The sequence below is a fragment of the Haliotis rubra genome, unplaced genomic scaffold, assembly GCF_003918875.1.
Source record: "Haliotis rubra isolate DU_JTF1 unplaced genomic scaffold, ASM391887v1 Scf289, whole genome shotgun sequence".
In the NCBI taxonomy this organism is placed as follows: Eukaryota; Metazoa; Mollusca; class Gastropoda; order Lepetellida; family Haliotidae; genus Haliotis; species Haliotis rubra.
This window is the reverse complement of record NW_025766956.1, coordinates 913592-936787: the sequence shown is the minus strand read 5'-3', so window position 1 is coordinate 936787 and position 23196 is coordinate 913592. Positions and strand designations below refer to the sequence as shown.

At 41.1% G+C, this 23196-nt stretch overlaps 1 protein-coding gene across 2 annotated transcripts; it reads right to left on the bottom strand.

Moving 5' to 3' along the window:
• Positions 1 to 1413: 1413 nt before the first annotated feature.
• Positions 1414 to 23119, bottom strand: LOC124281763. 2 transcript variants are annotated; one of them, XM_046717737.1, is made up of 5 exons: positions 22438 to 23097; positions 15217 to 15285; positions 7083 to 7157; positions 3590 to 3735; positions 1414 to 3193 (listed from the first exon to the last, which is right to left on the bottom strand). In XM_046717737.1, exons 1-5 carry the CDS (start codon positions 22631 to 22633, stop codon positions 3149 to 3151), a joined length of 531 nt encoding a protein of 176 aa, XP_046573693.1. In that variant the 5' UTR covers positions 22634 to 23097; the 3' UTR covers positions 1414 to 3148. The 2 variants fall into 2 exon arrangements, with proteins under 2 accessions (XP_046573693.1, XP_046573694.1); XM_046717738.1 differs by lacking the exon at positions 15217 to 15285 and having other exon boundaries at positions 22438 to 23119.
• Between the last annotated feature and the right edge of the window lie 77 nt (positions 23120 to 23196).

Here is a 23196-nt window from a genome sequence, read left to right as displayed (position 1 = left end):
ACCTCAAAAGTTATGGACTGTAAACACAAATGACTGAATATGTTGGAATATTGCTCGAGAAGATGGGGAAGTTGACTTTTGGAGTTGACCGCCCTGTAGAGAGTTTGTTGTCACCCTGAATCTTTTTGCTCGTCAGGTTCAGCCCTATTTCTCATTAAATTGAAGATGTTGAAAGGTGATGACACCCTGTCTGACGCTGAACTTTAGGGGGATAATGGTAGTGACTGGCAGGGTCGTAGTCGGTACACTGAGTCGGGGATCCATTTTAAATTGCGGCAAGGTATCTAATTGGCTAGCATTACACAACAAGCCATAGTCCTTACTAGTACTAGCACACACACACACGCGCGCACGCATGCACGCACACTCTCTCTCATCCACACAAGCACTCACGCACACACACACACGCACGCACATGCATACATACACAAATCCTCGCGGCCACATTTTAACTATAACTTGCAGTGGACAGATTATTTCAAGGTCGTATATAACATTAATGATGTCAGTATAGAAAGTGAACTTATTGAATATGTTAATATTGGACATATTACTCACGATCTGATGACAACTGTGACAGTGATGTTGATAGTATGTCGAATGATAATATTACACAAACTGAGATGGACCTCGAGGCAGCTGTAAAAGTATGGAAAAGCTGGACTGAGCATCAGGACTGAGATGATACTCTGTTTTATTACCCACGTGGTCAACGTATGGGTAGTTGCATACTAATCTCGTACGTCACACGAGTGTCGTATCGCGTTGACCTGTGTCGTAACGACTTGACCTGAGATTCTAACGATTTGATTGGATAACCGATGACCTCTCAATTAGGTCACATTCTGACGTAACTATTTTTTCATTCATAACAAACACGTGAATTCATTCATTCTGCAACTTAAATGCATTGTGGGAATGTAAACATTGCGAACGTTGCCGTGTTGCTGTTTAATTGTGAGTCGAACTGAGACATTATATCCGTCGAAAAACATAAACGCAATGTTTCCACCAGTGATGTTAGCCGAATGAAGCAACTGGAAACCAAGAAACGAGGTGCAACGGAGTAGTTTACTGTAGGAGGCTGTACGAGGCGATGACAACTGACATGCCGTGTGTGTGTGTGTGTTAAGAGATTACTCGGGAACATGTCAATAACTCTTAAGAAATCATTGGAAGGGGCACGGTTGGCCGAGAGGTCTAAAGCTCCACACTTTGCTGTGCCCCGATAATGTTTCCAGGTTTATCGGCACCGTGGCAGTGGCCGTGGGTTCCGCCGATGTGGAAAGACCTACATTACTTCCGGATTTCCTCCCATATGACGCTGACACGCCATAATCTAACTGTAAACAAAGCTGCAGCAAACCCAATTCACTTACTCACTCATTGAAAATCGAGACCATAAAACATTGCTTAGTAATCAAAATAACTTTATTCAGAACAAAGTCTAAACAAAATAATCTTAAATAATCTCGTATTAATAACTTCTTGAAACATGTTGAAAACATTTCAAACACTATAGGCTAATAACAATATATTGCACAGTTTGTTCAAATAAGATCCGAAAAAACAAGCAAAGATTGCATTATTATGATGAATAATCCGGCGAACACCACACAATAACTTTTACAACACGAATTAGTATATGAGGCCTTGACGGCGACAAGCGGGTAGCTGTACACGTTGTACCTTCGCCACATTGTAGATGTGTTGTACATCCAATGCAACACATGTACTAGGAAATGTAAAATACATATTTACGTATTTTCTTTTCTTCTTTGTTAAATACTGTAATTACACATGGATTAAAGTTAAGTTTGTTTTAGCATGTTGTCATGATGTGTTTTTTAAATGTCTAGACGGTGTTTTTCTTTAATACCAATAACACTTGATAGACACACATGACACTGCAGGTACCTCCTGATTCGTCTGGGAACACTATTTCATAGTTTAAATGGAATTCACATAACTGTTGTCAAATAAAATATGTCATTACATAAATCGATTGACTCTGATGAGGATGTCACTTTGAAAACCAAAATAAATGTTTTCGTCAGAAAATGAATACACAATACGATAACAGTCTGTATAATATATTCGAGTCTGCTTCCAGCAGATATTTCTTGTGGCTATGACAATGTTTTTCGCTTTTATTAAACATATTTTCCAGATTTTGTTGACTCACCAACTTCTAGAATGCCGATCAAACAATATTTTCCAGAGGTACATTGTACATCATCCATACTAAATGATCTTTCACTGTACATAGGTTACATGGTAACTAAATCGTTACAGCAATTTCACGACTCGATAGTTTACTTTCGGTACCACAATAGATTACGATGCATTATGCATGACGATGCAATATAAATATAAAGGTAAAAAGAATACTTTGGTAGATACACCTGGATACACCGTGTGACGGATGTGAACCCCTTGAGATTCCATTGGTCGGCTGGCTACTTGGAACACTATTTCATAGCTTCATCGTTACAGGTAACGGCGTGTGTTGTGTACCGTAGTAACAACTATACCACCTAATGTTGTGCATCCCTATGCAAGGGCGAACACAACACTTGCCGTAATGTTCCTAACCCTTTGTAAATAGCACAGGAATGCGTGTTTACATCATCAGATATCTTGCTCATTGATATGTAAAGTGTCAAGTCAAGTCACTGAAATGATGCATGACACAATACGACATTGGAATGAACGCTTTTTCGAAAACAGAATGCACATTGGAGAAGCGTTCAAAAGGCCGAAGTCTTGATTATCGTATTTGCGCCATCGCTTCGACTGTTGCTCACTGCTGCAGCTGCTACTTGATGTTGCTGTCGTTCCGTCACTGCTCAAGTTGTTGACGTCCCCGTCATTGATGCGTCCAAAGCAATGCATGACGACACGTGGGCTTCGAGCTGCTGTATCTTCCAACATTTTCAGGCGATCCTCACGGGAAAGCTATAGTGATATGTCTTGACTGAGTCTCACACAGAAGACTTGGCTCACTGGTTTTGGAGTTCACTGAGCAGAAGGTTGCATATAGTTAAAAACGTCAGCAAATAAAATATGCATATTTAATCAACCCATGTCGAAGCCTTGGAGGGTATGGGTTAGTGAGGAGAGCATTGTGTAGCAATAGGAATCGCTATTATTGTTTTATAGACTTTTCAATCCTCTTCATCCATTTGAGAATCTGAAGGAAACAGAAAGACATCAACATAGGGGACATGTGTTCATCCATACTTTACTTTCACTAATTTTCGTTACAGCGGTTAACGTGATAGTTCTGTCCTACATATAAACACTATTTGTATTCAACTCAATCGATAGATTATTCTTAACACTAGCGGGGTAACCCAGTTTCACACGAAAAATGAAGGAAGCAGTAAAAAACTATAAACGTCTATCCTGTCCATATTCAGAGCTAAGGAAGAGGTAGATTGGCGGTAATTCATTAACATGTCCAATATACCTTGATACCAAGCAAGGGAAATGTTTCACAGTGAAGCGTTACATAAATCTGGCCTATCAAGATTTCCAGGAAGTGATATTAGATGTTTAACAGCAAAACTTGAAACAAATAACATACCCAGACCCTCAGCAAGCACGATCCCGGGTCTTCATCCTCTCCACCGTCGCAGTTCTTGTGGTCGTCACAGATCATGTATTCATGAATACACTGGGACTTGTTGGATTTGCATTGTATTAACTTCGTACCATCCTCTTGCTCGCATGCTGTAACAAAAATAGACGTTTCCAAATAATATCCAGATATGTTGCTTACTAGAGGTTCGCGTTGTGCACCAGTCAGGTGAACGAATGCTATATAGCGCGTGGCAGAGAGAGGCCAGTGCGTGTTACATGATCACGAAGCACTACGTGGTCGTGAGACAACGTGTGACAGAGAGAGACCAGTGGGTGTTATAGGATGACGGAGCACTACGTGGTAGTGAGACAACGTGTGACAGAGAGACACCAGTGGATGTTATAGGATGACGGAGCACTACATGGTAGTGAGACAACGTGTGACAGAGAGAGACCAGTGGGTGTTATATGATGACGGAGCACTACATGGTAGTGAGACAACGACAGACCAGTGGGTGTTATAGGATGACGGAGCACTGCATGGTAGTGAGACAACGTGTGAGGGTGTTATAGAGGCCAGAGGTGTTATAGGATGACGGAGCACTACACCAGTGGTCGTGTGTGACAACGAGAGAGAGACTGGGTGTTAGTGACGGAGCACTACGTGGTAGTGAGACAACGCGTGACAGAGAGACACTCGATGGGAGTTCGTGGTCGAGCCAGTGGGTGTTATAGGATGACGGAGCACTACGTGGTGGGTGTTATAGGATGACGTGACAACGTGTGACAGAGAGTGGGTGTTATAGGATGACCACTACATGTAGTGAGACAACGTGTTGGGTGTTATAGGATGACGGAGCACTACATGGTACAACGTGTGACAGAGAGAGACCAGTGGGTGTTATAGGATGACGGAGCACTACGTGGTAGTGAGACAACGTGTGTGGGTGTTACGATGACGGAGCACTACATGGTCGTTAGACAACATGTGACAGAGAGAGACCAGTGCGTGTTACAGAGAGGAGCACTACATTGTGCGTTCGTGTAACAGATGACGGAGCACACTACATGAGTGGGTGTTAGGATGACGGGACAACGTGGTAGTGAGAGAGAGAGAGCCAGTGGGTGTTATAGGATGACGGAGCACTACATGGTAGTGAGACAACGTGTGACAAGAGAGGCCAGTGGGTGTTATAGGATGAAGAGCACTACAGTGGTGTTATGAGACAACGTGCTGACAGAGAGAGAGGATGACGGAGCACTACGTGGTAGTGAGACAACGTGTGACAACGAGACAGAGAGAGACCAGTGGGTTTACTACGTGGTAGTGAGACAACGTGCCTGACAGAGAGGCCAGTGACAGGAGCACTACATGGTAGTGAGACAACGTGTGACAGAGAGAGCCAGTGGGTGTTATAGGATGACGGAGCACTACATGTGGTAGTGAGACAACGTGTGACAGAGAGACCAGTGGGTGTTATAGGATGACGGAGCACGTACAACATGGACAGAGAGAGACCAGTGGGTGTTATAGGATGACAACACTACATGGTAGTGAGACAACGTGTGACAGAGAGAGACCAGTGGGTGTTATAGGATGACGGAGCACTACATGGTAGTGAGACAACGTGTGACAGAGAGAGACCAGTGGGTGTTATAGGATGACGGAGCACTACAGTGAGACAACGTGGGTGTTAAATGACAGGATGACGGAGCACTGACAACGTGTGACAGAGAGAGACCAGTGGGTGTTATAGGATGACGGAGCACTACATGGTAGTGAGACAACGTGTGACAGAGAGAGACCAGTGGGTGTTATAGGATGACGGAGCACTACATGGTAGTGAGACAACGTGTGACAGAGAGAGACCAGTGGGTGTTATAGGATGACGGAGCACTACATGGTGTGAGACAACGTGTGACAGAGAGAGACCAGTGGGTGTTATAGGATGACGGAGCACTACGTGGTAGTGAGACAACGTGTGACAGAGAGAGACCAGTGGGTGTTATAGGATGACGGAGCACTACATGGTAGTGAGACAACGTGTGACAGAGAGAGACCAGTGGGTGTTATAGGATGACGGAGCAACGTGTACTACGTGGTAGTGAGACAACATGGTGGTGACGAGAGAGAGACCAGTGGTAGGATGAGACACTACGTGTGACAGAGAGAGACCAGTGGGTGTTATAGGATGACGGAGCACTACATGGTAGTGAGACAACGTGTGACAGAGAGAGACACCAGTGGGTGTTACACAGAGCACTAGATGACGGAGCACCACTGTGGGCGTGTTACATGGGTGTTGTAGGATGACGGAAGCACTACATGGTACCAACGGTGTGTGACAGTGGACGGAGCACTACATGGTCGTGACAGTGACAGAGAGAGGACCAGTGGGTGTTAGGATGACGTACTCACGTGGTAGTGAGACAACGCGTGACAGAGACCAGGGACCAGTACACCATTAGTGGATGACGGAACACTACGTAGTGAGTGAGACAGACAGAGAGAGACCAGTGGGTGTTATAGGATGACGGAGCACTACAGAGAGACCAGTGGTAGTGACAGTGTGACAGAGAGAGACCAGTGGGTGTTATAGGATGACGGAGAGAGAGACCACGGAGCACTACATGGTAGTGAGACAACGTGTGACAGAGAGAGACCAGTGGGTGTTATAGGATGACAGCACTACGTGTGACAGAGAGAGACCAGTGGGTGTACATGGTAGTGGAGACAACGTGTGACAGAGACCAGTGGGTGTTAGGATGACGGATTACTACGTGGTAGTGAGACAACGTATGACAGATAATAGACAACGTGTGACAGACGGAGCACTGGACAACGTGTGACGTGTGACAGAGAGACACCAGTGGATGGTAGCACTACGTGGTCAACGTGACAGAGAGAGACCAGTGATGACAACTTGTGATAGGATGACGGACAACGTGGGTGAGACAACGTGACAGAGAGAGACCAGTGGGTGTATATAGGATGACGTGAGAGAGACACCAGTGGACATAGGATGACGGAGCACTACGTGGTAGTGAGACAACGTGTAACAGAGAGAGACCAGTGGGTGTTATAGGATGACGGAGCACTACATGGTAGTGAGACAACGTGTGACAGAGAGAGACCAGTGGGTGTTATAGGATGACGGAGCACTACGTGGTAGTGACATAGGATGACGGAGCACTACGTGGTAGTGAGACAACGTGTAACAGAGAGAGACCAGTGGGTGTTATAGGATGACGGAGCACTACGTGGTAGTGAGACATGGGTGTTACATGATGACGGAGCACTACATGGTCGTTAGACAACGTGTGACAGAGAGAGACCAGTGCGTGTTACTTAATGACGGAGCACTACATTGTCGTGGGACAACGTGTAACAGAGAGAGGCCAGTGGGTGTTACAGGATGACGAAGCACTACATGGTCGTGAGACAACGTGTGACAGAGAGAGATTAGTGGGTGTGTGACCAAGTCCAAGATACTCACGAGACTTTCTAGGTCGAAATACTTCTATAGGTCCTGTGTTGTCGAACATGGATGTGTAAGACGAGGTGTGGTGACCTGAAACAGTAAATAAACAATGAAATACATTGGTACAACTCGTCTCTGTCTCTGTCTGTGTGTGTGTGTGTGTGTGTGTGTGTGTGTGTGTGTGTGTGTGTGTGTGTGTGTGTGTGTGTGTGTGTGTGTGTGTGTGTGTGTGTGTGTGTGTGTGTGTGTGTGTGTGTGTGTGTGTGTGTGTGTGTGTGTGTGTGTGTGTGTGCGTGTGCGCGCATTTGTATGTGTGTGGTATTTTAAATATCAGAACATAGGCGCGGGTATAATGGGTGTAACGTATGTTCATGGTATGCTCCATATGTTTATAAACATTGATATTCATTAAGCATAGACTTTCTAGAATCTATTGTCGAAGGAATGGTTTCAAAATACGTGGCATCACATGTGTCAAGGTTTGAAATCTACACCATGTAGAAAGCGCCTTAAGCGGTTCCATCATAAACACTTCCATGTATGGAAACATTTAACGGACAACTGTATAGTTGTAGTTATATATACAATATATATATTTGACATAATGATACACACAGATTCTTAAGTTAATTGAATCAGGGTTTTATTTTTCATGAAACCTAAGTAATCGCGTATGTTTACAGCGCCTGAATGAATGGCACGTTAAGAGCAAAAGGGTTATTGGTATCTTGTCACACGATGAACATATATCTATATATATATTATCATGTAAAGTTTTAGTGGGAAAGGAGGGTGGTCAGTTCTCAGCTGGCATACATTAAAGTAATAGCAGTAGGCGAGAGGGGGGGGGAAACAGATTTTAAAAACACTCTGGCTAATAGAAGACATTTCGGAAGAAAACGTGTCTTTGAAAAGCCTAATACTTTGTAGCCGTGTTTGTTGATAAGCTAGAAATCTGTAATATGTTTTAGCGAGTAGGTTTCGCGTCTCCGTATAGAGCTATCACTATTTGTATCTGATCGATGCAAGTACCAACTATATGACTTCACTATCCACTTTTTTGATAAAAATAATGATGACGTAGGTACAATATACACATGAACCTATGTTACCAAGTCAGATTCTTGTGTGTATCAAATAGGAACACACACAACGGAAAATGACTTGCAACAAAATCAGACAAACAATTTTATTGATCACGGTTGTTTTGCAGGAATTGCTTTTATGTGAATCCATGTAAAATACTTTTTCTGTAGGAAATCTTTTTTAATGACACCATCTACTTCCTGATACCCTATCCGCTATATCGTGTTACTATGATAACATGATATTTATGGCGTGTACTTCTCGGCACGTGGAGGGTCACATAACAGCTACTACAGGGAACGCCCACTCCGATATTTTTTCTACGTTTGGATTATGGAATTGAATTTTTTAACCGAATTCACTTTATTGACAATAAGTTCGCGGGTTTTTATACACGAAAATTGCCTTGCCTTGGGATATTTGTGAAGGGTGCCACCCTTTTCGCGAACACTTGCTATCTTGACTATTCTTATGACTACTTATGATTGTGGAATGTAATTGTTTGGGTTTTTGTTGTTTTGTTTATCACGCTCGCCAAAGTAATTATCAGAGGCGTGCGATGATGTGTACGTTAAACGATATATCGCCCTCTTTGGACCGTGGTGAAGCGGATAGAGCATTGGCCAGGAGGGCGGAAGGTCGCGGTTCTAGATGATAAGATGATACATGTTGTTATCCTGACTGGCGTTTGTCATTAGGGGGGATAAAACAAGGGCCGATCCAGAATAATGTCTTTAAGGGGGATGTCCTTGTTGAGAATATTCCGGCTTAGTGACCTACAAAAGGGTACAAAATCTGGAATGGTACAAAGCACTTGACGAATGCAGGTCGCTATGTGTGTGGAAAAATGTGTTTAACCCCTTTTCACTTCACCAAACCATCTTGCTGTGGTATTAAATCCAATGCTGTGTTTGAAGCTCAACAGTTTGGTGACACACCCAAGAGTTTGTTCGAAAGAGCATTACCCCAAGCTCGTTCACTCATGTCATCACTTGATAATCAAAAAATGATCAAACGCATGACGTCCTTCTTCATATACTACCAATCAAAAGTATAGACTCACTTAAAGCATTCACTATATGTTATGTACATTTATGTGGTTAACTCGAAGATGAATTTCTCCCCTAACTTGGGGGAACCAACTGCAAACCTTATGCAGATGAATTGCATGTGGATCATGCATCAAATTGCTGAAAAGCATGTGCACATATCGTGCATGTGAACAGCTGCATTTTGGTGTAAAGTTTTGTTAAGAATTCGCCAATTTTCACCGAGTTTCATTATTTATTGAACTCATGACAATAATCTTTCCAACGTTACCAATTTGTTTTACAATACATCAGTTCGTGTGTAAACAGTACCTTTAAACAGTATGGAATATTTTGCAAAATCTACTTTAGACCAGTTGACTGAAGTAAGTGGCTACATTTACACTAAAGTACTGTCGGAAATGCTAGAAAAATGCTTTTTAGCCTTAATATCTTTATAAAGGTGATAAATGTACTATGTTGTCAATATATCAACTCGCCAATAGTGTACCTAATTTTTATTTCAATCGATTTAACATTCCCTTGCATTTAAAGGGCAGTTTACAGGAGAGAATTTTGTACCAAAACAGCAACTTAAGATTTTTTCTGAGTTCAACAACAGAAATCTGAAATAGTCTTTACATTTATGCTAATAATACAGGTGGTGTAAAAATATGAATTAACGTTTTTCCTAAACAAAAATAAATGTTGAATGTTTGTGTTACGTTACTTAATTATCGTTTCTTTATTGAAGTAATATTAATATAAATGTTAAGTCTTGATAAATAAGTTTCCCGTCATGCATGCACATCTTTATCACAGCGTCCACTATGGCCAACGATTGTTGCAAAGGTTTATAAGTTTTTTCTGCTTGAAAAAGACAGAGGTAAACCTTTCATTAGTTTAGAAAGGGTTTATTACAGAACTTGTAGAGCTGTTGGTATGTCTTACCAACAAGTTTACAAAATTGTAAACAAATCAGACAAGACAGGGACCGTCTCAAAAGCACAACCGGGACGTAAAACCATCTTTGACAACTTTGACAAGGGAGTGCTTAGACGGGCGGTCTACAAACTTTATGAGAAGAAGAATATATATATTCTAAAGAAGCTACACCAGTGACTTCGTTAAATCTTTGGCCAATGTTCACAACTAGATTAAACTGAACGAATTACATCCATATTCTTTCAATGAAATATACTGTTGACATGCAAAACATTTATTAAAACGTTGCACATTTCTACAATCAATCGATAAGATAACACAAGTGATAGGATTCTTTCCAATGTACAGTAATTCGTATGTTTATTTCAAAACAAACACACATACACAAATGCTCCCTTACATAACCAATACGTATACTATACGTACACATATTCAACATTTTGCAGAAAACATCTATTGAGATGACCCCTCGCCCGAGCGTGTGCTCAGGTGTCAATTTCACCTGGCGATACCGTGGATATTGATGACGTAACCCAGGCAATTAATGTTTGTATCAAATAACGTCCCACTACCCCTTATTGTTCTAAGTTTTTGGTATTTTCATCAGTAAAAACACATTTTAGAGCATGTCTCAAAAATTATTCCCTCGGTCTACATTAGGTAGATGTTTCTTGAAGTGATATTTGTTATTTAAGTAACTGTAATACCTCTGAATTTTAAATATAAGTCAAAAAGCATTTTTCTAGCATTTCCGACAGTACTTTAGTGAGTCTAAACTTGTGATGGGTAGTATAGTAAGTATACCGTTCTTCATACGGAACAGATAAAGGTCATAAAGGAACCTACTGGTTGAAGTACCGTAAACCGTAATGAAGAGCTGCTCCAATTTGCTGCTAGGGTCTGATGGCCATTGATTCGAATCCCAATTTGTCCACATCATAATCCTTGGTGTTTAAGAACGTCTATGACCTTAGCCACCTTCGTGTTGACACGCTATTCAAGGGAAAGACTGTTAAAAGCTTCGTTGAATCCTAAGTTACATCCCATTACAAAAACCGTTTAAAGACAAAGAGTGTGTCTATTGACGCAACACACTGGACTAGACATAGAAGCCTTTCGAATATTTTCAGAAATTAATTTCATTCTCTGGATGGCCACATTCACAGGGCGCCAATATGATACAATATGATACCTAAGGACAGTGCATGGAGAGGGTCCAACGTCGTGTTTGTAATGTCAATACGCGGCAATCTGAGGCAGTGTATATCCATTTAGTTGAACAAACCATTCCCATTCATTGGAGAGGTAATCTACAATGAGATAATTGTCCTGAAAAGAAAAGGCAATTTCCATTCACCAAAGCCTTCACGATGCGGGGGTGGCGAATAATGTCTGTCAATAGCATGCATTTCTCAATGCTAACATTCTGTCAAAGAGAAAATAATAAAATCAATAGGACAATGGAGGAATGTTTATTCAAATGTTCATGCCAAAGACGTGCGAGTCGGATTTCAATGACATAGCAGCCAAAAAATGCATCTGAATGTGAGGACACGCATTCCGCATAACGACTGAAGTGGCTGCATCCGGTCTGTAACTGATGTAAAAGTACAAGACTGTTTGTCTACACAGTGTGTGTTTGTACAATACTTAACTGTGTTACTTCAACAACAATTTATTTTCTCCACGTTTTGATCATCATCAGTGTGTTGGAGTTTTATTGGTGCGTTCGTACACGTTGTTACTTTCTGTTACTAAAATGTGTTGCTAGATTTCATGATGAAAATATGCGTACGTATGTGTAATGGTTGATACTTATTTCGGATAATGGGAATCTAGTTCTGATAAAACAAACGTTGTAGATTATTTGGTTAAATAGCATTCAAATGAAAGCGACAAAACCTTTTTAATAATCACCAAGAATCTCTGTTAACCGCAGACACCATTGTTCGATTCCGACTGTATCATGGGTATGTGTTTATGAATCATTACGAAATTTCGATAATACCAAGTGTTCGCGAAAAGGTGAGCATATCGTCAACAACAGGTGGCACCTAGACTAACGCTTAGTCTCTGAATATATATAATTTTGATGGTAGCAAACAAACCCATTTAAATTGAAAAGGAGTTCCAGGGAGACCAGAGATTCAGAACCTGAGAAAGTTTAGACTTGCATCATTCAGGGCTTTAACATAGCAGAGAGGGACAGGCAGTGTGGAAATTAATGTGGTTTAGGGACTGTGAGACAGACTAGGTGGCACCCATCACAAATGTGTGCAAAGGTAAGGTTACTGTTCATCTAAACAGAAAACACCGGCATATTTGATACCATTCAAAATAGAACGTCACTGATTCGTCAAATTTGGAAGTGTGTTCTACATGTCTACTGCAAAGCTTTTTGAAAGCTTTACTCTACTTTGAACGTTGTAACCAAGAGTCTTTGGTGGTACGTTTACATGACCAAACAAAATGTCTCTCTTTATATGGAGCTTAGAATCCAGTACAAAAGTAGAATAGACATGTGCTCCAGCCAAATGATTTTTCTCAGTTAACATACTGGCCATATATGGGATGTGCTGTAACACTGATGACGTATGCATGTAAGCTTTCTGACTTGTGTGAGCTACTATGGCAATACCTGACCCCGGGTATTCACGTTGATAGATTCAAATATCAATATGTTTTCCATTATTTGAGATAATTTAACCTAAGCCATGTTTCATGTCATTTAAAACTTTCAGTTGTTTACGCCTTTTCATTGTCATCCTGTTGGCATAACAACGTTGTTCATGTAGGCGAAGACACATGATCCATACTTTTACCGTATATATTTCATAGCGTTTATATTTACTAATAAAGGGAATCATTGATCTAAGCCACAAACGGATGACTGTTAACATTTCGCAAAGTTCAATGAGGAGTACCTAACGCGTGCAGAATATTACCGTACTTTGTTCGAATCCCATATTGATCATATTAGTATTGGTTTCTCGCCTTCATACCCCTCCTAAATGGGTTACTTTGAAGAGATAGACGTTAGCATCACATGTGCCTTATGGTGACGATGTGTCTATTAAGTGAGTGAGTGAGTGAGTGAGTTTGGTTTTACGCCCTTTTAGCAATATTCCAGCAATACCACTGCGGGGGACACCAGAAGTGGGCTTCACACATTGTACTCATGTGGGAAATCGAACCCGGGTCTTCGGCGAGACGAGCGAACACTTTAACCAAAAGGCTACCCCAGTGTGTGTCTGTTTAGAGTAGTGCTCGTTGGATTTTATCACACACATACCTACAATGCTTAGAGTAAGTAAAAGATGTTTAAATGTGGCTCGATGAGGGTTTCAGTTACATCATTAGATGTCAGCGTTATGTAGGGAGAACGCCGAAAGTAGCATTTGGACACAGGTATGGTGCTGACAGCCGATATTATGGGATAACGGCGGCAAAGACTGACAAGTAGGAAGGGAATCCTATCATGACACCGGGCGTTCTTACTTTTATATGTTTTGAAAAGCTTGAGCCTTAGTGAGAAAGAGTCAGAGCCGTCACAGCGTGTTTGTAATATCCATCGTCAGTATTACTTCATCTTTTCTGTAAACTTCATGAAGGCTTGATCAGATGGGTGGGACATATCCTCCTTCCAGCTCACCCCCACCATCACCCACGTTCATTTTCTATGTCTCAATGAATTTGATTAATTCTCCAGTGAACTTGGAATCTGTTTCCTATAATCACTTAGAGAGTGAGTCGGGTCTCACGCTGCTTCTAGCAGTAATCCAACAATATCACAACAGATACAAATGGGTTATATCTATGTCAGGAGTCGAACCCGGCAAACACGTCAAACAAACACGTTGTTCATTTTCATTAGCAGCGGTTTTCGGAATGGGGCTAAATTCAAGAATTTGATCAACATTGTTTACGAACGCATTAAATGGTTAACGTTTCGAACTGCGTGACCTTGGGTTCCCCTTCAACATTCAGTCCTGATACCTTTAAATTTTCTGTTCAAAATGGCCTTAAATCTAATCCTCTCAATTTCATCTATGTTATGAAATGAGTCAATGCGATATAAAATAAAATTTATAACTACATATAAGTTAATATATTTCTCAGTATTCATCAAAGTAAGTGTGTGCAGTTGGAAAAGAAACATTAACACCAGATGTCAACCCCCACATTTCACCTGACGTTGCTTTGATAAAAGGAAATGAATCCGAAATAATGGCTTTATGAAACTTTATCTATTCATACGACCTTTCTCGAGCTCAAATAGTTTCAAATTCTTATTGTAAAACTTTCCATGATTAAAATGATGACGATGCACATCTCACTATACCCTCACAACTGCTTACACAATCCGTGAATCGATCTCCTTTCACGTGTATGAGATTAACAGAAGGACTTTCAAGACAGTCTTCCTACGGATCTAGATTCCTAAAAGGAATACTTACATGAATGTTTTGGTACAGTTATAAACAACCAACAGAAGTACTAACAAGAGAGTCTTCTGACTGGTGTATAGGATTAACAAACGTACTGTCAAGAGAGTCTTCTGACTGGTGTATAGGATTAACAAACGTACTGTCAAGAGAGTCTTCTGACTGGTGTATAGGATTAACAAACGTGCTGTCAAGGGAGTCTTCTGACTGGTGTATAGGATTAACAAACGTACTGTCAAGAGAGTCTTCTGACTGGTGTATAGGATTAACAAACGTACTGTCAAGAGAGTCTTCTGACTGGTGTATAGGATTAACAAACCGTGCTGTCAAGAGAGTCTTCTGACTGGTGTATAGGATTAACAAACGTGCTGTCAAGAGAGTCTTCTGACTGGTGTATAGGATTAACAAACCTACTGTCAAGAGAGTCTTCTGACTGGTGTATAGGATTAACAAACGTACTGTCAAGAGAGTCTTCTGACTGGTGTATAGGATTAACAAACGTACTGTCAATAGAGAGTCTTCTGACTGGTGTATAGGATTAACAAACGTGCTGTCAAGAGAGTCTTCTGACTGGTGTATAGGATTAACAAACGTGCTGTCAAGAGAGTCTTCTGACTGGTGTATAGGTTTAACAGAGGTACTTACAAGAAGAGTGGCTTGGTATAGGTGTTTGAGGTTGTGAGAAGACATCATGGTAATTGCGTTTGAATGGTCCTGGAAAATATGAAAAATGATATTAGAGTGGGCGATTTCAACTTGTTTATATCGATAAAGTTAACATAACTGTGTGTAATTTCGTCCTTACGATTATGCTTTACATAGATGGAATACAATGGCACAGCGGGGAGGTTGGCCTGTGATAATATGCACATATTACTATGTAGATTCCAGCTATATGATGACGGTGTTTACATAGTCGAGTCCAGGTCTGACAATGAACAGCATCAGAACCAGCTCTCTGACCAATTAGAATACGATGCAATCAAGTAAATGAACCTGGGTGAGTGGGACAAACGGAACCCCACGCGCATCTGGCATCGTAATTGTGCATTTGTTTTTCAAATATTTTATTGATCGTTTTTAACAGCTACATGGGTACCACTTTCCTAAATACCTCGTAAAGTGTGGCAATGGTAGCGTTAATTAGGTGTTGTTTTGTGGTGCGGTAAATGGTTCGTTTGACCTTTTCGCGCAGGTTTGCAGCTAAGGATGCTGATGTCACATATTTGTAAAAAATCTTTCCTTAAGGTAGTTGAGCTACTAAAGACGCTCATTTGACATAGTTCTTCTACTTTTCCTCAACTACCCCACTGCAGGTGGGAAGCTAAAGACGCTAATATGACGTATTTTCTATCATTTTCTAAACTGCTTCACTAGAAGTGGGCAGTTAAGGATGCTGGTTTGGCACATTTCCTCTAACGTTCTTCGCCTGCTTTTGTGTGGGTTTGCAGCTAAACATTCTGAATTTAATTGTTCTGGTCACTTTCTCCCACTGTTCGTTTTCCCATGTCAGTCATAACAACTACACCATCTACCTGTATATAATGTCGTCACCTTATCGGCGAATGTTTCAAGGAAAGGGGTGTTTATTCAACTGTAGTCTTAAATTTGAAATTGTATGTACAGGCTCGGCTCAAGGACAGAACCCTAACCTTTGGCACTCACGCATCCATGGTAAAGACTTGTACATTTAAATCCATGGTATGATCACGCAAATAACATTAACAGTTCACACAATATTTAGAGTTGACATGAGGGGGAAAGCCAATATTGGGCACTAAAGGGGGATTATTTTTATTGTTTCATATGACAACCGCTTCATCGAAATGCAACAAGACCCTCCTGTGCATTGGCCAGTGCTATATCTGATGTCTGGTGCGACTCTGGAGCTGTCCCAGGTGCCGTGGCAGCCGTTGGGGACTTGTAGGTCTTATAGGCCGAAACTGAATAGTAATTTGATACGAATTCATTTCTAAAGCCAGTCATGTTAGATCCATACGCATTATAGCCTTCTATATTTACATCACCTAGATATGATCGTCATTGAGTCCCAGTGTGGTCTCACGGCGTCCTGGACGGAAAATGTCAAATAACCATTGACAATATTCACGGGCACGTTATATTGAAGGAATGGTATGTGGTGGGAATAACGCCAGTAACCAACTTTCCGCCAAAAGTATTGTTTGTTCGGGGAAATGTTTGCACGTGGGAGGAGGTTATAAACAAACGTGCTCATGCATTCAAATAAATGTCAAAGGCCTTTAACAAAAGATAAATTCGAAAACAATATATCCCTTTATGGCCACTCTGTCTCGGAGTGAATGATCGGCGATATATATTGCCAGCAGACAAAACTCGGTCTCATTATAACTTTCTTATGCGCGGCCTTTAAGTTGTGACGGTAGTAGGAAAGCTTGTAACAAAAGGGTAGCATTGTTGTCACCATGCATTATAGCCCACTTGCTTTCATACATAATTGAATCTTTCATTCCACTTCAGATTGTTTGATTTGGAGCAATTGGAATTCTTTCCCCAAATAGTTCGCTTACTGGAAATAACGTCTATCCATATTACTTTATTGATAGCCCTAAATCGATTAATTACCAATACGGCTCCGAGAGTCCGTGTGTTTATGCTTGAGTCGACAACACAATACAGCCCGCTTATGTTGAACAGGCGGCTTCATATGGCTTATATGGTACGGCTGAAATGTCTTGTGCACAGACGTCTGTTTATGGCTTATGTTGTTCAGACGACTCAACCATCGCTGTTGACCTCTTTGAAAGTATTCTTTCTGTTACAACTACGTTTGTTGTAAGTCCACTAAACTGAATCTGGTGGTGAGGTTATGTTGTCCTAAGCAAAGAAATTTCAAGGAAGGCTCGCGGCATTTTTAAAGCGTTTGGATGGGTTTGGTGCCGCATTTCAGGCAGGGGCGTATATTGGCTGAATTGATAGGCAAAATCCATCAGGAAGCTTCAAAGTGGATTTAACCGAAACATTACACATGTTATAAAATCCTTTTGGCTTATCTGTTGTGAGGTATTCATGGATATGATGCATGGGACCAGTATAAGACACATCCGCATCAACAACAATTCCTGCTGACAAATCAATCATAAGCAAAGGTTGGTAGCCTACAGGTACGGAGGATGCATATGGGTTGACATGTTACTTCCTGGTTGAGTAGGGACAGTGAATAACGACTACATGGTTCTCTGTAATCCACACCAAAAACAAATTTTCAAATCCTACCCAGACACAAAAGCTTTCACATGAACAGGACCTGATAGCGTTGTAAATTGATTGTATTACCCGGACCCTGGGTGAGTGAGGTATCCCAGACTCTAATGTAACGGAGCTCCCAGGCGCTTCTCCTGGGAGACATAACCGCCATCCGGCAACACATAAACATTACACAGAAGCGTTTGTTCACAATAAGGTGCTTGCTGAAATTTTCATTTCAATGTTTCGCCGCCTGTGTTCCCGGAAGTGTCTGTGCTGGTTTAGAAATAGACCAATCAGAATCATATCCTGTACCGATTTCAGGTTGACATTTTAATCTCCCAAAATCATTAACAACCCACCACTAAGGGGAATATGATATTTGTCATTTCTTGTTAATGTTTACGGCCTACTCAAGAATACATAAGAGAGGTTGATACCGATACGTGTTTGCTGCAATGAGGCAAACCTGCGTGAAGACAACTGATGTACAGATGTAGGTAAATAAAAACAACAAAACCCTTTCCACACCCATTAAGAAATACCTTCTGAAGGCACTCGTACTGGCACTGTATCACCAGCATATGTTTATGAATGACTATCAAATAGTGATGATACCTCGTATGATAATTCTTATCTTTAAGTAGATGAGATTTTAATGGTAGAGTGACTACAGTATTTAAAAACGATTCCCATAACAGAGCCACGTGGTGTTACTGCGGGAAAATTAGCACTGAATGTAATAAAAACCTCCCACTTGGATGAAAGGCAATATCTCAAGGCATTTACATTTATTCGAAATTGCAGCTTAATCTCTCTGCATCTAAATGTCACCAACGTTGGGAAATGTGTAAGCGTAAAATGGCGTTATTTTATCTTTCAGCCATCCCACTCATGTCACAAGAAACGTATTGATCTGAAGTCCCTTTAAATACTTATAAATGGCTAGTTGACAGATCACGTTTACGTCAACACTAACACATGACTGTCAACCGAAATTCATGGATAGAAGTTCAGAGGGAATCCATCAAATAATATTTGACATAAGCAGAAATAATCCATTTCAGGGTAGTTAATATATAAATTATTCAATTCCACCTTTACCCCACTTAACTGGAATACAGTGAATCTTTGAAGGGCATTTAGAAGTGGAATGTATAATAAAATCAAGATTTATGGATGTCAACTTCTTTATTGTGAAAAACACAACGCTTCGGAGTTTGCTCCTTCATCAGGTGAACCATACACTCCGAAACGTTGTGTTATTCACAATTAAAGAAGTTGACATCCATAAATCTTGATTTTCTTAGAATACAGTGAGTGAGTGTTTAGTTTAGTTTTACGCCGCTTTTAGCAATATTCCAGCAATATCACGGCGGGGGACACCAGAAATGGGCTTCACACATTGTGCCCATAAGAAGAATACAACACACCAGTAGAACTGCTTCATCTGTTTCAGTTCAATCTTGCATAAGGTTTTAACTCTCCACAAAACCCTCCATCATGTCGGACGTAAAGACCTATTCTCACTTGTACCATATGTCCCATGTTTTTCGTTTGAACAATTTACTTGCCTTTGCATGTGTTTGTGACGGGTATCACCAGTTGGCTTCACCTCCCCTTTTCATTTTTTAACATCACTACTTGATAGGGGTTTGTACACAACATGCCTTGTCCTTCAGATTGAACCCGTGATTCCAAGGCACTTGGTTTGCTAACTAAACGAATATGTTTGTGTTTATGTTTCCATATAGGTCACTCCCTTTTTGTTCCCTGATTCTATAATACTAGAAGCTGAACTATGAAACTGAACGATGTCTCCGATTTCGCATTGATGTCCACAGGTGTTTTGTGCTCATTCTAAAAAAACAGTTTTTGAAGTAGTTCTATAAGAATTGACTCCATTGTGCGCGTTCCCTTATGGACCTAAACGTAAACCGAGTGTGCTTTGATTATTGGATTGTCAGCACCACACTCATCGCGTAGAAACGGTCAACTACCTTCATCAGTTGAGCCAGCCTCCCACGTCATATAAGCTAACATGCTGTGATGTTGATTATGATTGACGATATATATTTATAATAAATATTGGCTCGACGTTCGTATGTGATTTATACCTTATATTTTTACAGCTACTTCTGTGTAGGAGTAGAGAGATTCGGTAAATTAATCATGGTACATACACCAAGATAAAATGTTTCATTTTATATGACGCCTGACATACCGATTTTGAAACCTAGCATATGGTTACCAAGGAAGCAATACAAATTTAGTCGCAGACTTCACAGTCATTCATATACTCTTGGGTTATTGTTTTGTATTTTTATCTTCAAGGGACTGTTTATGTTCTTGGATGGAAATGGATACCATTTGCCATTATCCGGGCTTTAGGGATAGGCTAGAGCTTGCTGCCACGGTGGTGGGGGGAGGGTGGGTGGCTGTATGAAGGGGAGGAGGAGTCTGTGACAAAAGCGGCCAGGGTTATAATGTTGACAGACTTCAATGGCTTATATATTTTTTAATTTATTCTTTTTATATTTCAACTTAATGTAATACAGCTAATAGGATGTTCTCCTACAGTTTACAAGCATATGCATCAATGAAAACACTAGTACCGGTACAGAAGACCAATGGCTTCTTTATATATATTTAGTCAGACGAAACCTTCACACTTATTCCAATATTCAAAATTTATTACCGGAAACCCCGCGATGTACACGATGTTCTGTCAAAAACATGTATCGAAGGGCCGTTGGACTGATCCAGTTTTCTGATGAAACATCATAAATACATTATCTATAGCAACACAGTGACACAATAACCATAGTATCCTCGTGAAGATGTGGCCAAGAGTTGATCTACAGAGTTGATCCACCCGTCTTTGCTGTGACATGGTTGCTATAAGTCACCGTATTCCATGACCGTAAATTGTTGCTCATGATGTCAATCACTCGAATCTCAGCTAAATCGGTAACTTACAGATCGGCTTTATGTAGCTAGAATTGTTGAGTGCAGACTTAAACGTCATACAAAGAAAACCTAGCCGAAACTACCCGTTTGCTGCATTAACGAACCTATAGGCCATCGACTTGTGTTCTGTTTCCAGCAACACCACGTTGAGAAACACAAAGAATGAGTGTGAACACATTTCACGAAGTCACTGGTTCTGCTGGTAGGGCAGGGCATGCTTACTCGCATCCACCCGCTGACGTCACTGTGTTTCATCATTAATTTTCATTCATATATTTCCCATTACCGCTTTGCCTTTTACGTCCCTCAGACTTATTATTCTCTGTTGTTGATGGTTTGATTTCTGAGTTAATGTGATGTATTTATAGAAGTGTATCACCATAGATCCTCTCTTCTAAAGATAATTAGATACATTAGCGTATGTCCAAAGGCGTATGGCTACCGGAATAGGTATACTCCCGCTATCTTACACTTGCACTAATAGGTACATCTATCTGTCTGGCTTGCAAAGTGTCGGCATTATGGTAAATGGAAATTGTTAGATAGTGACATAGGGTAAACAGCATGAATGGTGAATACATGGTTGGACGGATACATGGACGGATACATAGACGGAAGCTGGATTGAAGAATTGATGGATAAGAGATTGGCGTGATCACTAAAAGGTGCACGAAGAGAAGTGGGTGACTTTAGTTTTACGCCGCACTCAGCAATATTCCAGCTATATGGCAACGGTCTGTAAAGAATCGAGTCTGGACCAGATAATCCAGTGATCAACAGCATCAACATCGATCTACGCACTTGGGATACGATGGCATGTGTCAACCCAGTCAGCGAGCCTGACCACCCCGATCCCGTTAGTCGCCTCTCACGACAGGCATGGGTTACTGAAGATCAATTCTAACCCGAACCTTCACGGGTCTATGATAGATGGATAGACGAATGGAGAGATTGCGTTATGCTGATGTATTTAAGGATGGATTAACTGACGGACACATTGTTGGAGGGAGGGTTGGGCAGTTGGATGGACGAGTAGACAGGTGGATTGGACAGATGGATGGATGTATAGATGGATCAAACCATTTAGCAACACAATATCAAATTATATCTTCACTCTAAATAACAAATACACTTCCCAAATGCCAACGAGATATGTAATATACTTCGGTTTAATATAAACGTTTTCTAAATGGCAGTAACTCCCATATTTAAACACCGGCTTAGAAACACCCTACTAGTGCTATTATCACTTCGTGGGACGAGGACAAGTCCCCTACATGGAGTAATAACGTCAACACACGCAGTTGAAAGGAATGTTCAACAGATATCATAATTTAATACTTTACCCGTGTTCAGTCTGAATTTCTTATCAAAGATATGCTGTTTTAAGCACTGTATAATAAAAGGCGTACTCGGAGACTTACCACTGATACAGTATGGCAACTGCGTGTTGTGTTTGTCCAATGTATCGCTTGGTAGTGAAATGCAGTTAATGCATCGTGTCAGTATATGACTGTCTTTCTTCGGCTTCGACATTTTGAGATGAACAAGTGTTTGTTCAAATTATTCACACTAGGGACATGATGTTGTGTAATGATTTAGTAAAGAACTTTGTAGAAGCCTTCATTAACACAAATTGACAAATTTAATTTAAATTAATGTCTCACATACCTTGCTTTCTCCGACTTGGATTATGTGGCTGAAGTTTCACTAAAAGGTTTGTCGTACTGCCTATAAAGTCAGGATCTCTTTCATACATTCTGAGTTTCTTCTGTCCAGTCCTATGTTTGAAGGGCCAGCACAGGGCGACGCTGAGAGAGCAGAGCAACACTATCAGGCAGTAGTGGAGAAAGTGCATCGCAGACATTGCTATCTCAAGTCTGAGATTCCTCTGCAGCTGTGACCAGGGTATATAAAGGTACTACTCCCGGATCTGCTTTAGGATCATCGTGTCAAATGATCAGATCCTGGTAGTTTGTAGGTGTTATTACGACACGCTTCACCGCAAATCCTAACGTGCTTGCAACTTTCAAACTTATTCCCACTTTGCCCAAGGCTCCGGGATAGGCCTCTGAGTGAGTGTCCACAACACCCACGTTCCCGGCCGGCCGTCATACGTCACATTGTCCTTTTTTCATTGGACGCCCAAAGTGCATGCACTTGAAGCGGGGTAAGCGGGTAGTGAAGTTCATCCGCCTTCAACCCTCCACGGACCACTCATATCAATATCTCCTGTCATTTATATTACCTACTAACATTACACTGCTTCCCAGATTTGTCCTAAAATTATCACTTGGATTCCATGCCAACACCCACATGCACAACTGACGCCCACTCTATATATAGATTCACAGTAGCACTGCATCCCTTTATCAGGTACCCCCTTTTCTGGTGATACTTGCATCGCTAGCTGAGCAAACTCCCACTACA